Source organism: Phacochoerus africanus, chromosome 1 (assembly GCF_016906955.1).
Source record: "Phacochoerus africanus isolate WHEZ1 chromosome 1, ROS_Pafr_v1, whole genome shotgun sequence".
Taxonomy (NCBI): Eukaryota; Metazoa; Chordata; class Mammalia; order Artiodactyla; family Suidae; genus Phacochoerus; species Phacochoerus africanus.
In genome coordinates this window covers 30,978,634-30,994,731 of record NC_062544.1, presented here as the reverse complement: position 1 = coordinate 30,994,731, position 16,098 = coordinate 30,978,634, and the positions used below count along the sequence as shown (strand labels likewise).

At 38.7% G+C, this 16,098-nt stretch overlaps 2 protein-coding genes across 2 annotated transcripts in view; one reads left to right on the top strand and one right to left on the bottom strand.

Moving 5' to 3' along the window:
• Positions 1-16,098, bottom strand: part of ZNF366 (zinc finger protein 366) — a 343,082-nt gene that overhangs the window by 283,331 nt on the left and 43,653 nt on the right. The window lies entirely within an intron of this gene.
• Positions 11,143-11,511, top strand: LOC125134072 (histone H2B subacrosomal variant-like). Its single transcript, XM_047792960.1, has one exon. It carries the CDS (start codon positions 11,143-11,145, stop codon positions 11,509-11,511), a length of 369 nt encoding a protein of 122 aa, XP_047648916.1.

Below are 16,098 nucleotides of genomic sequence, written 5' to 3'. Positions count from 1 at the left end.
AAAAATAAACAAATGGGACTTCTTTAAACTTAAAAGTTTCTGCACAGCAAAGGAAACCCTAAACAAAATAAAAAGACAACCCATAGAATGGGAGAAAATATTTGCAAATACTGACAAGGGATTAATCTCCAAAATTTATAAACACCTGCTACAGCTCAATACCAAAAAAAACCAAACAACCCCATCAAAAAATGGGCAGAAGATCTAAACAGACAGTTCTCCAAAGAAGACATACAGATGGCAAAAAAAACACATGCAGAGATGTTCAGCATCACTCATTATTAGAGAGATGCTAACCAAAACCACTCTGAGGTATCACCTCACACCAGCCAGAATGGCCATCATCAAAAAGTCTGCAAACAGTAAGTGCTGGAGTGGGTGTGGAGAAAAAGGAACCCTACCACACTGTTGGTGGGAATGTAAATTGGCGCAACCACTGTGGAAAACAGTATGGAGATTCGCAGAAAACTAAAAATAGAATTACCATTTGATCCAACAATCCCACTCCTGGGCATCCATCCACAGAAAACCATGACTCAAAAAGACTCATGTACTCCAATGTTCATTGCAGCACTATATACAACAGCCAAGACACAGAAACAACCTAAATGTCAATCAACAGAGGAGTGGATGAAGAAGAGGTGGTACATATACACAATGGAATATTACTCAGCCATTAAAAGGAAAGAAAGAAAGGCATTTGCAGCATCGAAGGACCTAGAAATCATCATGCTAAGTGAAGTCAGTCAGACAATGAGACATCGACATCAAATGCTATCATTTATATGTGGAATCTAAGAAAAGGACACAATGAACTTCTTTGCAGAACAGATACTGACTCACAGACTTTGAAAAACTTATGGTTTCCAAGTGAGATAGGTTGGGGGGTAGGAGGACGCACTGAGGGTTTGGGATGGAAATGCTATAAAATTTGGTTGTGATGATTTTTGTACGACTATAAATGTAATAAAATTCACTGAGTAATAGAAAATAAATAAATAAATAAAAGTTATTTGTTATAGTTCTGTGAAAAATATCATTGTATTTTGAAAACGACTGCCTTGAATCTATAAGTTGCATTGGGTAGTATGGTAATTTTAGTATTATATATTCTTCCGTTCCATGAATGAAGTATATCTTCCCATCTGCTTGTGTGATCTTCAATTTCTTTCATCAAAGTCTTACAGTTTTCCAACTACAGATCTTTTACATCCTTACTTAGATTTATCCCTAGGTATTTTATTCTTTTTGGTACCATTGTAAGTGGAATTCTTCCCATGATTTCTCTTTCTGATAGATCATTGTTAGTGCACAGAAATGCAACAGATTTCTATATATTAATTTTGTATCATGCAACTGTACTGAACTCATTGGTGAGTTCTAGTAAGTTTTTGATGCCATATTTAGGATTTTCTATGTATAGTATCATGTCATTTGCAAACAGTGACAGGTTTAGTTACTCTTTTTCCAATTTGGGCTTCTCATTTATTTTTCTTACCTGATTGCTGTGGTTAGGACTGCCAGCACTATGTTGAAAAAAAGTGGCAAGAGTGGGCAACCTTGTCTTGTTTCTGATCTTAGAGGAAGTGCTTTCAGCTTTTCACTTAGTACAATATAGCTGTGGGCCTATCATATATGGCCTTTATTATGTTGAGGTATATCCCCTCTATTCCCACTTTGTGGAGAGTTTTTATCATAAATGGATGTTGAATTTTGTCAAAAGCTTTTTCTGCATCTACTGAGATAATCTTATGATTTTTATTACTCGATTTGTTAATGTGGTGTGACACATTGGTTGATGTGTGGATGTTGAACTACCCTTTCATTCCTGGAATAAATCCTACTTGATCATGGTGTAAAGTCCTTTTAATGTACTGTTAAATTCAGTGTACTAATATTCTGTTGAGGATTTTTACATTTATGTTCATCAGTGATACGGCCTGTAATTTTCTTTGTATTGTGACTTTTTTTTTTTCTGGCTTCAATACCAGGGTGATGCTGACCTCATAGAATAAGTTTGGTAGCATTCTCTCATCTGCAATATTTTTGTAATTTTTTTTGGCCATGCCCACAGCATATGGAAGTTCAAGGGCCAGAGATTAAACTTATGCCAGAGCAGCAACCCAAGCCACTGCAGTGAAAATGCTGGATCTTCTTTTTTTTTTTTCCCACTGTACAGCAAGGGGGTCAGGTTATCCTTACATGTATACATTACAATTACATTTTTCCCCCAGCTAAAATGCTGGATCTTTAACCCACTGTACCACAAGAGAACTGCATCTGCCATTTTTTTTTTAAACAGTTTGAGAAGGGTAAGTATTAATTCTTCTCTAAATATTTGGTAGAACTCACCTATAAAACCATCTGATTCTAGATTTTTGTTTATTGGAAGTTTTTCTACTGATTTAATTTCCTTACTGATAATTGGTCTGTTCATATTTTCTGTTTCTTCCCAGTTCAGTCTTGGGAGAGTATACACTTCTAGGAATTTTCACATTCCTTCTAGATTGTTCATTTTATTAGCAAATAATTGTTCATCATAATCTTGATCCTTTGTATCCTTGTGGTGTCAATTGGAACTTCTCCTTTTACATTTCTGATTTTATTGATTTGGGCCCTCTTTTTTCTTGATGAGTCTGAGGTTCCCAAAGTTGGTGTCAGACCACTGGAGGGTGGGGCTGGGGCCCAGCAGGTCCAGAGCTAATGCCAGTCTGCTGGTGGGTGAGTTGGGGCTGCAGTTGTTCTGGGGCTGGTTCCTGCCCACTGGTGGGCAGAGCCAGGTCCTGGGCGTCTCTGGCTGCAGGTCTCTGGGGTTCCTAGGTCTAGTGCCAGGAACCTTGTATATAAGGCTGGGTCCTGGGCCTCTGGAAGAAAGGGCCATGTCCAGGGTGGCTGTGGGCTCAGATGGTCCTAAGGCAGACTGCCTGTTCGGGGGCAGGGGGGGGGGTGGGTGGAACTGTGTCCCTGTCCAGCTAGTTGCTTATCCTGAAGCATCCCAGTACTTGTGCCTTCGGGTTGGTAGGCAAGGATGAAGCTGGGTCTCCATGCTAATAAGCTAGAGGAAGGATTCCGAATTGGCGTTTGCGAGTATCAGTGGGCGCACTATAACAAACTCCCAAAGATGGCTGCTACCAGCGTCTTTGTCTGCATGGTGAGTCCTAGTTGGCTCCTGCATCTATTGGAGACTCTCCAAGATCAGCAGGTCATTCTGACCCAGGCTCTTTTCAAATTACTGCATCTGCCTTGGGTCCCAGAGTGTATGAGATTTTGTGTGTGCCTTTTAAGGGTAGTCTCTCTTTCCACCTTCTGGATCTCCCAAAAGTAAGCCCTGCTGGCCTTCAAAACCAAATGTTCTGGGAGCTTGTCTTCCTGGCATAGAACCTCCAGGCTGGGGAGCCTGAAATGAGGCTCACACCCCTTGCTCCTTGGGGAGAACCTTTGCAAATGTAATTTTTCTCTCATTCATGGGTCACCCACCCAGGGGCACTGGTCTTGATTAAACTGCAACTCTGTTCCTTCTACCAGTCTGAATGTGGTCCCTTCTTTATATCTTTAGTTGTTCAAGGTCTTTTCTGATAGGTTCTTGTCTTTATCATTAATAGTTTTTCTGTAAGTAGTTGTAATTTTGGTGTGTCTGTGAGGAGGTGAGCTTGGAGTTTCTACTGTATCTTGGGAACACTTCATACAGTATTACTCTTTTAATAAATTTCTTGTACTTTGGGAAGTAGGAAGTACTGTGCAGCTGTTAATCATGTATTATGATTTCAGGGACAAAACAATAGAGATATCATGTCCTTAGGTAGCAGCTTTTAGCATACTCCAGAGCAAGCTAGCTTCATTAATTCCATCATTCCTCTAAGAGATCTGTAGTGACACACCCTTGCCCAAAGAGATTAGAGAGAGACTACATTACTTCAGAGGCTGATCCTAAAATAAAACTCAACAACAAGAACACTGGAAATTGGCCCCTGGTGTGAATGTCTTCAGTCTGAGTTGTCAAAAGACCTGTACTCTTTTATTGGGCCCTGGCTTTAGGTCTCTGGATTTTGTAACCAGGGCAAGACTTTCTTATATCACTTAGAATGGGAAAAAAATGTATGTACTTGAATAAAGACACTTGACAGCTCCTAGTTTCTAGTTTACCTGTTTTGAAATCAACATAATTTTTAATTATGATTATCAGCCTCTAATTTCGCAATGCTAAAATATCTATCTTTTTTTAATTTTTTATGTGTAAGCCAGTTTAAAAGGTTCATCACAATATGACTGAAGAAAAGATGTGCTTTTAAAATCCTTGTTAAGATTCTCTGAGTATAGGCTCTCTTCCTCAAATCCTTTTTTCCAAATTTAGAATCAATCATCCTTTCCCTCTAGGTAAAGGTGTATTTTTTTTTCTCTGACCTGTCAAGAATGTAAAGTTATATGATGGATGTCAGAATCTTCTCCCTTGTTGAGGAAAGGAATGATCCCTCCTTTATATTTACCACAGCCTTAGGGATTTTACGTAAAGTGAGAAAAGCAACATCCTCAAGATGCTTAAAATCAGATTTTTCACTCTAAATTCTAAAATCACATCCTTTCCATTGCTCCAACTGTACTATTTTGGTTAATGAATTCCCACCCCACCCCACCCCTACCCCCAGTAATCTCTAGAGCATGAGGCTTTGGCCAGAGCACTGGAATTGGAGTTGGAAGATATGGGTTTATTAAGTCTTGGTTCTTCCACTTACTTGTTGACAACAGCCAAATTTACAGCTGTAAGATGGGAATCACTACTGGGTGCACCTACTTACCTTCACTCTTGTCTTATGAAAACAAAATGAGATGCAATGGTCAAACACCTGCAGCACATAGAGTGCCATACACATAAGGGGTTACAAGAGAAGCAGGACTGTCTGAGGGTAAAGAGCATGGCACCTGCAGCCAGCTGCCTGAGTTTGAATCCCAGCTCTGCTACTAACCAGCTGTATGATCCAAGGCAAGTTATGTAACTGTTCTGTCTTAGGTTCCTTACCTGCGCAAAGAAGATGCTGATAATGGTAGTACCTATATCACAGGGTTTTTGTGACTGATAATCCTATATCATAGGGTTTTTGTGAACACTAATTAATACCTGAGAAATACTTGGAACTGTGTCTAGATATGTGGTAGTACTCAGTAAAGGTTAGCATTATATTAGACTCTTCCCTCTACTTTGCCACAAACAGTAAATCAACCATGAAATCTTACCAATTCTCTCAAAGACAGTTCATTGTTCCCATTCTCACTACACCCATTCAGACCCCTATTGTCCCATTCCTGGGCCAACAAACAACGACACTGCTGGGTTCTCTGATCTTGTTTCTTCTTCTATTTGTTCCCATATCTAGCACCAAATCTATTATCTCAAAATACCACTTGGAGCCAATCACATACATGATTCAAATGCTGGGTGACTCGCAAATACTTACAGAATAATTTTAACCCTTAGACTAAAATTTAAAACAGTTTATAAAGTAAACCCACCATACTTTTTTGTCTCTCTCAGACATAATCCCTCTACTCTAATAAAAGTTTCCCCTTGTTCTTGAATGTAACTTGTGATTTTGTGCCTCTGTGTTGTTAGTCATTCCTTTTCTCCTGCTTGGGACCGCCTCCATTTTTGGCCAGCTAAAGAGAGGCAGTGTGCCTAGTGGTTAAGAATTCCAGCTTGGATGTCTAACAGGCCTCCATCATCTCCTGCCTCCACAACCTCCCAGCCAGGTAACCTTGGGCAACAATTTTTATTTCTATTCTATGTGCTTAGCAAGGGAGCACTCTTGTTACAGTTAAAGGAAAATCCATTTTACAATGATAATCTATTGATTTGGGGGATGAGTTAGTTACTTTTTAGTTAATTGATGTCTTACTGTTATATGTACAACAGAAATGAAAACAAAATTAAATTTTCTCTTCTCTCTGTTGTCCCAATACATTTTCTCTTTTCTACTAAAAAACTTAAAAGACTCATCAGGAACTTCATCAGGAACTGACAACCTTCTAGTCACTTTCAGGCTAATTCCTTTATTACATTCTTACTCTGCACAAAGCTAATCTCATTACTCTCTCTCAGGTCACCTAAGAATAATGACCCAGCTTTCAGATTAGCCAAAGCAGGACACAGGTGACTCTGCCATGGGAGGGAGAGAGCTTTGTACCAGTGAGGTTAGGTGTGTCAGTCTCAGGAATCCAGCAAAAGAAGGTAGAAGGAAGTCAAAGAGAAATGACCTAGGCCAGAGAATTGTCAACAAATCAGGAAAAGGGAAAGTGGAAAGTTTGTTTGCCTGTTTTACTCCCCCTCAAATGTGGACATATAAAACAGGTACAACTCCACAGCAAAGTGGGGCCCAGGCTGCCTCCATCCTCCTCTGTTATCCCTCCTCAGTTCTGGATCTGTTCCTTGCCCAGCACAGAAAAAGCTCTTCAGCAAAGTTAGCCTGATTTAAATGCACAGAAACAAATCTAAACCAAAGTCTGCATCTCTTTATGTCTCTGAACATGGAGTCCCATGACCAGAAAACAGGTTTCACCCTCAGAAGCCACTTTTCCTTATGTCTTTACTTTATCCCTCCAACCTTCCTCCTCCTAACCCCGCTTACTTCTCCCTGCCTCTTAACCCTTTCCCCTACAACTCCCATTCCAGTGTCTACAAAGAACTCTCCAACAGCTTCAAATATTTTGCTTTATCTTAGCTCAACCAGTGACTCTCAACCCTAACTGCCCATTAAAAGAAGTTAAAAGAAAACATGCCTGAGCCTTGCCAGTAGGACTGATTTTGTTGGTCTGCAGTCTAGCCCTGGTGTGGTAGGCTGGCTTGTTTATTTAATCTCCCTAGGTGACTTCAGTGTACATCCAAGCTTGAGAACCACTGCCTAAAACAAAACCGGATTTCTCCCCTGGCAAAGAGGCTTCCTTTGCCTCTTTCTAAAGACTACACATTCTCCCACACTTAAATACCACCAAATAAGAAAGGGCAATCAAGCTCAGCCTCTTCCAGACCATAGGTCTCCCATTCTGATGCAAACAAACATTTATACAAACAAACAACAACAAAAAGTCTTTCTTGAAGGTACTTTATTTACACACCCAGGTCTCTCCTACCCCCACAACCACCCTGATCTGCCTGAATAACTTCCATATCCATTAAGATTCAACTAAAACATCTCTTCCTCCTAGAAGCATGTTCTGACTGGCAGAGTCATCTAAGGACCACCTTGTCTTCTTGCTATGCCCAGTGGATGCCCTCTCATAGCCTTTAGGTCCCTGTTCATAGTGATCTATTTCTTCCCCATCTGCCTGCCTCAATAAACTGTTAGCTCCTTGAGAGGAGGAAATATATTTTCTTCGTCTCTATGTCCCCACAATGTAACCTGTGCAGTACCTGGCACATGGTTGGCATTCAGTAAATACTTGTGAGAGAGGAGGCAGGAAAGAAGAGATAGAGTTGAGAATCTGAGGATGAAGAGGAATAAAGAAAAATATCTCTCTTCTTCTATTGTCATCCTCTGGCCTTCCAAGGATAAAATTGATCTTATTTAGCATATTTTTGAAACCATAAGGTAGAAACACAGCATAGAAAGTAATAATCCAGGACAACTCCTCATTGTTAGAAAAAGTAAGCAAATTACAAGAAAGGTAGCCTGTACATAGAAAGTATTTTTAGAACCTATTTCTAGTTATCTATTAAGGACAGGGTTATTTATCTCTAACTCCCTTACCATTGGTAACGCAGACTGTCCCTAATAATCTCACTCTGTTCATGGCGGGAACAGTGGAGAGAATAATGCTTCTCAAAGATATTCCTATTCCAAACACCCAAAGGTGTGAATGTTACCTTACATGGCAAAATGGAATTTGCAGATGTGATGAAGGATTTTGAGATGTGGAAATTATCCAGTTAGGCCCAATGTAATCATAAGGGTCCTCCTAAGTGAAAGAAGGAGGCAGGAGACTCAGAACACAGTGATGCAGTGTGACAAAGACTTCACCATCCATTACTGGCTTTGAAGATGGAGGAAAAGCCAAGGAATGAAGGCAACCTCTAGAAGCTAGAAAAGGCAAGAAAACAGGTTCTCCCCAGACCCTCCAGAAAGAACACAGCCCTGTAAACACCTTGATTTTATCCCAGTGAAGCCCATTTGGACTTCTGAACACCGGAAGTTCATAAGAAAATAAATTTGTGTTAAGTCACTAAATTTTTGGTGGTTTCTAACAGCAGCAATAGGAAACTAATGCAGTGGCTGTTAAAAAGTTCTCTGGGTACACTCACTCTTGTCAGAACATGTTTTCTGCTTTGAATTAATGTTACTTCTGCCACAGTTAATGTGGAATAATCACTGAGAGTCTTGATGATAAACCTTGAGTCATGACAAAACCCACAACCAAAAATGAAAGAATAAACAGTTGTAACCAGTACTATACATTCTCAGTCACAGAAGGGAGGCTACCATACAACCCATGACCCAAATAGATACAGTGTGGTCAAACACACACACACACACACACACACACACACAAAGGCACCTGGAAAAATGCATGAAACAGTTCTTAATTTTGGAGTCCAACCATACTTGAACAGCTTGGAGACCCCAGAACTCCGGTACACTGGTTATCAGCCCTTTCACTCTGTTATGTCTCCTGCTGAAGGTCATCAGGCTTGGTTCTAAGGCTAGGACCTTGAGGTTGGGGGCGGAGGAGAAGGGGAAAGAAGATAGAAGCCTTCATAGCATCCATTCTCAGGTTATGGTAGAAGCAAAATAATCAGACTTACTATATTGCTCAGATTGATAATCTAATAGGCAACTCCTAAAGGACATTATGCTAAGAAGTGTCTGCCCCTTGTTCCAGACTGTCTGGAGGAGGAGGAAGAGAAAAGAAAAAGGAAAACCAGCATATGAGTGGTGAGCTCATACATATTTTAGAATGAGTCATTAAATTTTAAAAGGGAATTCCGGCTAACTCTAAAGTAGCCAGAAATTTTACAGAGTCAGTATTCCTCATTTTCTAAACTTTCTCATCCGTATTGCAACATACATTTTAGTTTTAAAGTCTTTTTCTTTTAACTACGGGAATACATTGTACCCTTCATTCTCCCCAGCCAAGCACAGAACCAACTGAGAGAATATTCAGGATCAGAAATACAGAAATCAAAATGTCAGCTTCATTACTGACAGTTTGGGGAAGAGCCACTAGGTGTGGGACAACAACAAGCTTCCTAATACAGCACTTCCAAACCAAGCCTGATGATCTACTCAATTACTGGCAGCTGGCAAAAGAGAGCCAGCCCCGGGAGCAGAGCTGCCCAGAGTAAAAGCCCAAGTTAAATGGGCTGAAGTAGGCATGCACGTTGTCTCCCCACCTCAGATCTCAGGAAGAACTGCCCCAGGGAGGAATAAGTGAGGAGGAGAGAGAGGCCAGGTGTGTTAAACTAGTGAAAGGTCTTCAACATGGATACTTCAGGAATAGGGAATGTTCTTCACCTGATAGGAGCTTCTAAACGACAGCAAATAAATCTCTGCTATAATTAAGCTAACTACGTAACTGTATTTCAAGAAATCTGAAAGCATTATTAGCAAGAGCTGACTAAAGATCCATCACCGCAAAGCATACATGGAGGTAGCAACCTCCATTCTCAGTGTAATGAGGAATGGTGTGAGGTGCTGTTACTAGGATAAAGTCTGGACATTTACAAATGATGCCTGTTGTTTTCAGAAATTAGAGCTTTTCAAAGTTGTCCCCATAATAACATCATTCTTGTCTTATTTCAGATTTACTGTCTTGAGTGGGGAAAAAGGAAAGGGCTTATAATAGCATTCCAGAAATTACACATAACCCAGTCTACCTTAGCTATGAAGCAACTCAACAAAGGACCTTCTGTGGTAGCATTAATAGTTATGGCAACTGTGAATTCCTGAAATGCCTGTGAGTTGTGATTTTTATAGTTACTTCTATTTATTTTTTATCTCATTCAGGGATGAATTTGATTGAGAAGGCAAATGGAGATTTTTTTTTTAATGTATGAATATCAACATGGCACATGATCAAGAACGACCCTGCAAACACTTTTGGTTATTAATGACAGAACTACAGTAGTGTGTAAAAAGCAGACCACGTAATAAAATTTGTGAAATTTTTAGAAATTATATTAATATCATTATAAAAAGTTAATGAACACAGTTCATATACCATAATTTAAAAAATAAAATGAGGGTAGGGGGATGAGCTGGGGGTTTAGGATGGAAATGCTGCAAAATTGGGTTGTGATGATTGTTGTACAGCTATAAATGCAATAAAATTCAATGAGTTAAAAAAACAGCTTCAGGAGTTCCCATCGTGGTGCAGTGGTTAACAAATCCGACTAGGAACTATGAGGTTGTGGGTTCGATCCCTGGCCTTGCTCAGTGGGTTAAGGATCCGGCATTGCTGTGAGCTGTGGTGTAGATCATATATGCGGCTCAGATCTGGCATTGTTGTGGCTCTGGCGTAGGCCGGCAGCTACAGCTCTGATTAGAGCCCTAGCCTGGGAACCTCCATATGCCGCAGGTACGGCCCTAATAAGGACAAAAAGACAAAATAAATAAATAAGTAAATATCAGTCACAATTTTTAAAAGCAGATTAGATTACATATTTATTTTTATTATAAAATCATTTTGAGATTTTTAATGATTTATTTCATTGTTCATTCGCCTATGAATTTACAATGAAGTTATAATACTTTCACAGAGATTCCCCTTTTAAAAGGTTTATAGAATTTTTTTTTCCTTTACTTTCCTCCAACCAGCCTTCCAAGTTGATGAGGTGTGCCAATTCTGAAAATATTATATGCTCACAAATCGCTAAAAAATAAAGTAGAAAACATGAGCACTCTTCCGCCCTGAGGTCTACTTCAATCCTTCTGCAGCACGATCTTCTTAGGAAAGCTTTAGGTTGGCCAAGAATAAGATTTTTGCCTTCACAAAAAAACAGTGCTGTTGCTAGGTGATTATGACATAGGATGAGAAACCGCCAATCAAAGACAAGCCCCAAGAAATCTGATTGTGACATGCCTATATAATTACAAGTGCCCACACAGCTCAGGCCCTTCTCCTCTCCACCTGTAACTGATAAGGAGAACAACATCTACAATGGCCAGATACATCACCAAAAAGAACAGGTGCTCCAGAGGACATCGAAACCCAAACTCCAGAAAGAAGACATGTTCCAGCACTGAATGTGGCCGCAGAAATTACTCACTCTATGTAAACAGGGTCCTAAAGGAAGTGGTCCCCCAGAGTGGCATATCCTCTCGCACCCTGGACATCATGAACACCGTGATCAACGACATCTTTGAGCGCATTTCCATGGAAGCCAGCAACCTGATGTATTTCAGAAACCGTTGCACCCTCACCCCTGAAGATGTCCAGAAGGCAGTGTATTTGCTGTTGCCTCGGAAACTAGCTAAGCATGCAGTGGCTTTTGGAAGTGATGCTGTCCACAGATATGTCCACTCCTAAACTCCATGTACCAGCTTAATTAAACCTTGGGGAAAGTAAACCAACTTACTACCCAAAGGATCAATATTGAAGTTATTCTTTTTATAAGATAGTCATATTTCCTGGTATTTTCCCTACTTGTCTTATCTCTAGAGAAGAATTACTATCTTACTATTTTACCTTTTAACAGTTTGACTACTATTTAGGTTTTCCTGATGCTTGCTCCGCACCCAACTCCCACCCAGAACTCCTGTTTTCCCTGTGAATGTGTAAATCTCATTACATTAATTCAACGATTATTGTATTGTTAGGGTATTGTTAACTATGCACAGGATGATTTAATCCAGCTAGTTTGAAGCCCAGGTCACACTGACTTTGAATTTGTGAAGACAAAAATTTTACTTAGATGACCAGCAGTGACAAGTATTCATCAAAAAATGTTTTCTAGAGCATACTATATTAAGCCACTTAGTTCCTTAATGAAATCCTTTTAGAGCATGTTAACTATTTTCTTTTTATTTTAATTCTTATTTCCTGAATTTCAACTGAGCTCAGTTCATATCCATTTAATTTGTCTGTTTTTTCAGGGCTGCACCCATGGCACATGTAAGTTCCCAGGCCAGGGGTCGAATGGGAGCTGGAGCTGTCGGCCTACACCACAGCCACAGCAACGCAGGTTCTGAGCTACATCTGTGACATTCGCCACAGCTCACTGCAACGCCAGATCTGTAACCTACCCACCAGGAATCAAACCCCTGTCCTCATGTACAGATTCATTACTGCTGAGCCAAAACAGGAACTCCCCATGTAATTTTATATTTACATTTGCTTTTTAATAATATGGTAGTGTACATCTGTAAATCTCTTACTCCCCAATTTATTCCTCCCCTGGTTTTTCCTTCGGTAACCATAAGTTTGTTTTCTATAAGTTTGTTTCTGTTTTGTAAATAAAGTTCATTTATATTATTTTTTAGTTTCACACATAAACGATATCATAAAATATTTTTCTTTGTCTAATCTACTTCATTTAGTATGATAATCTCTAGGTTCATCCATGTTGCTGTAATGGCATTATTTCATTCTTTTTTATGGCTGAGTAATATTCCATTGTATACATATGTCACATCTTCTTTATCCATTCATCTGTTGGTGGATACTTAGGCTACTTCCATGTCTCAGTTATTGTAAATAGTGCTGCTATGAACACTGAGATGCATGTATCTTTTTGAATTAGAGTTTCCATCTTTTCTGGGTATATGCCCAGGAATGGGATTGCTGGCTCATAAGGTAACTCTAGATTTAGTTTTTTAAGAAAACTCCATACTGTTTTCCATAGTGGCTATACCAATTTTTAATCTAACTTTAGATTTGGTTCACTGGAATTTACTGTTCTATATTTATTACATAATAAGACTACCACCCAGGAACCTATCACTCAATTTATAAACTTATAGAACTTTACAAATGGAGATATTTCCCAATCCCATCTCCCTGTCCACTATCCTGAGTTTTATTTCCCATTGCCTTTCCTTTGTACTTTTGCTACCTATGCATATGTCTCTACATAATAGGTTTAACGTTCCTTATAACATAGGAGCTATGTGTGTCCTCCTGTGCCTGCCTTTTTCTTCTAATATTGTTTCTAAGTTCTATACTTGTTGAGATATATATATATATATATATATATAGCTCTATTTCATTCTTTTCAATCCTATGCTATATAGTATTCGATAATATACCAGTTTATTTATCCGTCTTCTGTTGATGGAGATTTGGGTTGTTTTCACTTTTTTGCTATTACGACCAACGCTGCTATAGTGAATGGTAATAACAGCTAAGATCTACAGCATTTGCTATGTGCCCTGCATTTTATATAACTTATGAAGTAGGGATGACATCATTGTGAGGACTAAATAAATTTCCCCTCCAAACATATGAGAAAAAGTGGGGCATAGAGAAATAAGTTAACTTGTCTGAGGTCGCATACCTAAGTAAGTGGCAGAGCAGGCATTTGACCAGGTGAAGAGAGCCCACCGTGAACACGTGCTACATGCTGTCAACAGTCTTGTACATGTATCTTCGGGTTCAAATGCACAAGAATTTCTTTAGGTAAAATACCTAACAGTGGAATGGCTGGATCATTGATAGGCCCATATTCAACTTTATTAGATATTACCAGACTCTCTTCCAAAGTGTGTGGGCCAATTTACACTTTCAGGGGGTGAGAGTAATTTAGGGTCTTCTGGTTACAAGGAACATATCACTTAAGTTTCCTCAAGAAAAGGGGGTTTCTTGCATGTCTATATGGGGATTGGTACTGAAACTACTCTAGGTGTCTCACTTAGGACCTATTCTGCTTTTCCCGGGGTTGCTCACTTCTAAATGCTTCCTTCTCAGGGTTCCAAGAAAAAGACCTGACAGGTCTAGTGGAGACCACTTACATGAAATACAACAATAAAATTTAACCGCAATAAGAAATTTTTTATCTAAGTGGTTCTTTTTACACAAAGCATATATAATCAGACTGGAAACCATCCAATTTGTGTTAAGCCTGGGGAGAGGTTGCTGGCCACCCTAAAGATTGGCTAATCATTACTAGGTGCCCACATCTGCTTCTCTGCTGGGGGTTGGCATCAGAGGATGTCAAAATTCTAATGAAGGTCAACAAATTACAGACCTTGGGCCAAACCTGGAAGCAGCACTTTTTTGACTCCCACATATTAAAAAAAAAAAAAAGTTTTTACATTTTTATGGAAGTATTTAAAAAGGGAAAATAAAGAATATCAACGAGCATACTGTGACCCACAAAGCCAAAATATTTATTGTCTGGCTCTTTATAGAAAAAGTTTCCAACCTCCAGTCTACACAATGCTGCTCCTTTTTGGAGGGTCTGTGATGCAGTAGCTTTTCTGATGCTTTGCTTGGGACACCCATATCCCTATAAAAAGTTCTAAAGTATGAAAAGTTTATAGTTGGCTTTTCAAAGAAAAAGGACAGTAAATAAGGACTGGAATAAGGAGAGTAAATAGAAATGGTACTCAGTAAGTGGGGCAATGTTTTATTATAAATTGAGATATTAAAGTTAGCCTTACTTTAAGGGAACTAGGGGTTTCTTCATGTGATATTCTCCCTACTTTGTGTATGTTTTAAAATATTTTAATAGAATTTAAAATATTTTAATAGAAGATAAGATGAATATTCTTGGCAAAAACCCTCGAATTGGTTTCAAGTCTGATTATATAAATGTGTGTGTGTATAAAAATACACACTGTAAAATTTTTTAACCATTTTTAAAGTTTGGTAAAATGTACATAACATAAAACTTAACGTTTCAATCATTTTTAAGTGTACAGTTCTGTCACATTAAGCACATTCACATTGTTATTCAACCATCACTAGCATTCCCTATTCCCAGCCCCTGGCAACCATGATTCTGCTTTCTGTCTCCATGAATTGGATTCCTCCAGGTACTTCATGTAAGTGGAACCAACAGCATTTGTCTTTTTGTAAGTGGCATATTCCACCTAGCATAATGTCCTGAAGATTCGCCCATGGTGTAACATATGTCAAAATTTCTGCTCTCTTTAAGGCTAAATAACATCCCATTGTATGTCTATGACACAGTTTATTTGTTCATTCATCCACTGATGGTCACTGAGGTTGCTTCCACCTTTTGGCTATTAAAAATAATGTCACTATGACCATGTGTATACAAATATCTCTTTGAGTCCATGCTTTTCAGTTCATTGCATACCCAGAAGTGGAATTTTTAGATCATGTAGTAATTCTATTTTTAATTTTTTGAGGAACCACCATACCATCTTCCACACAGCTGTTCCATCTTATCTTCCCACCAGCAATGAACAAGTGTTCCAATTTCCCCATATCCTCACCCTTATTATTATTATTTTTATATATATAGCCATCCTAATGGATGTAAAGTGTTTTATTTGCAGTTCCTTGGTGATCTGTGATGTTGAACACCTTTTCATGTGCTTATTAGCCATTTGTAGGTTTTCTTTAGAGAAAGGTCAACTTAGGTCCTTTGCTATTTTAAAAACAATTTTTTTTGTTAGTTATAGATATTCTTTACACATTCTGAATATTAATCTCTTTTCAGATGTATAGTTTGCAAATATTTTTCTCCCATTCCATTGGTTGCCTCTTCACTTTGTTGATAGTGTTTTTTGATACACAGAAGTTATTAATTTTGGTGACATTCATTTTGCCTATTTTTCCTTTTGTTGTCCACGTTTTTGGTGTTGTATCCCACTTTATATTTTGTATTGCTGGCTTATGAGAAAGTTATTTGAAAAATTGATAATATATTTTTTAACTTGGCTTCAATTCATGAAGTCAATATAGCTTCTAAAATTTAAAAAAGTATCAGACTAGCTAACACATTAAGATAAGGTCAAAATTATCTCAATGTGTAATTTTGACATCCATAGAGCCATTTTATCAACTATTTTTTAGTCTTGGACCCTACCAACCGGAGACAGTTAAATGAAAGTAAGACAAAAAGCACACACCAGTAGTAGTCCTCTAATATACATTACCCCATCTTCTCAGAAATAGAACCCCCAATTTTTAGCTAAGCTCATGGTC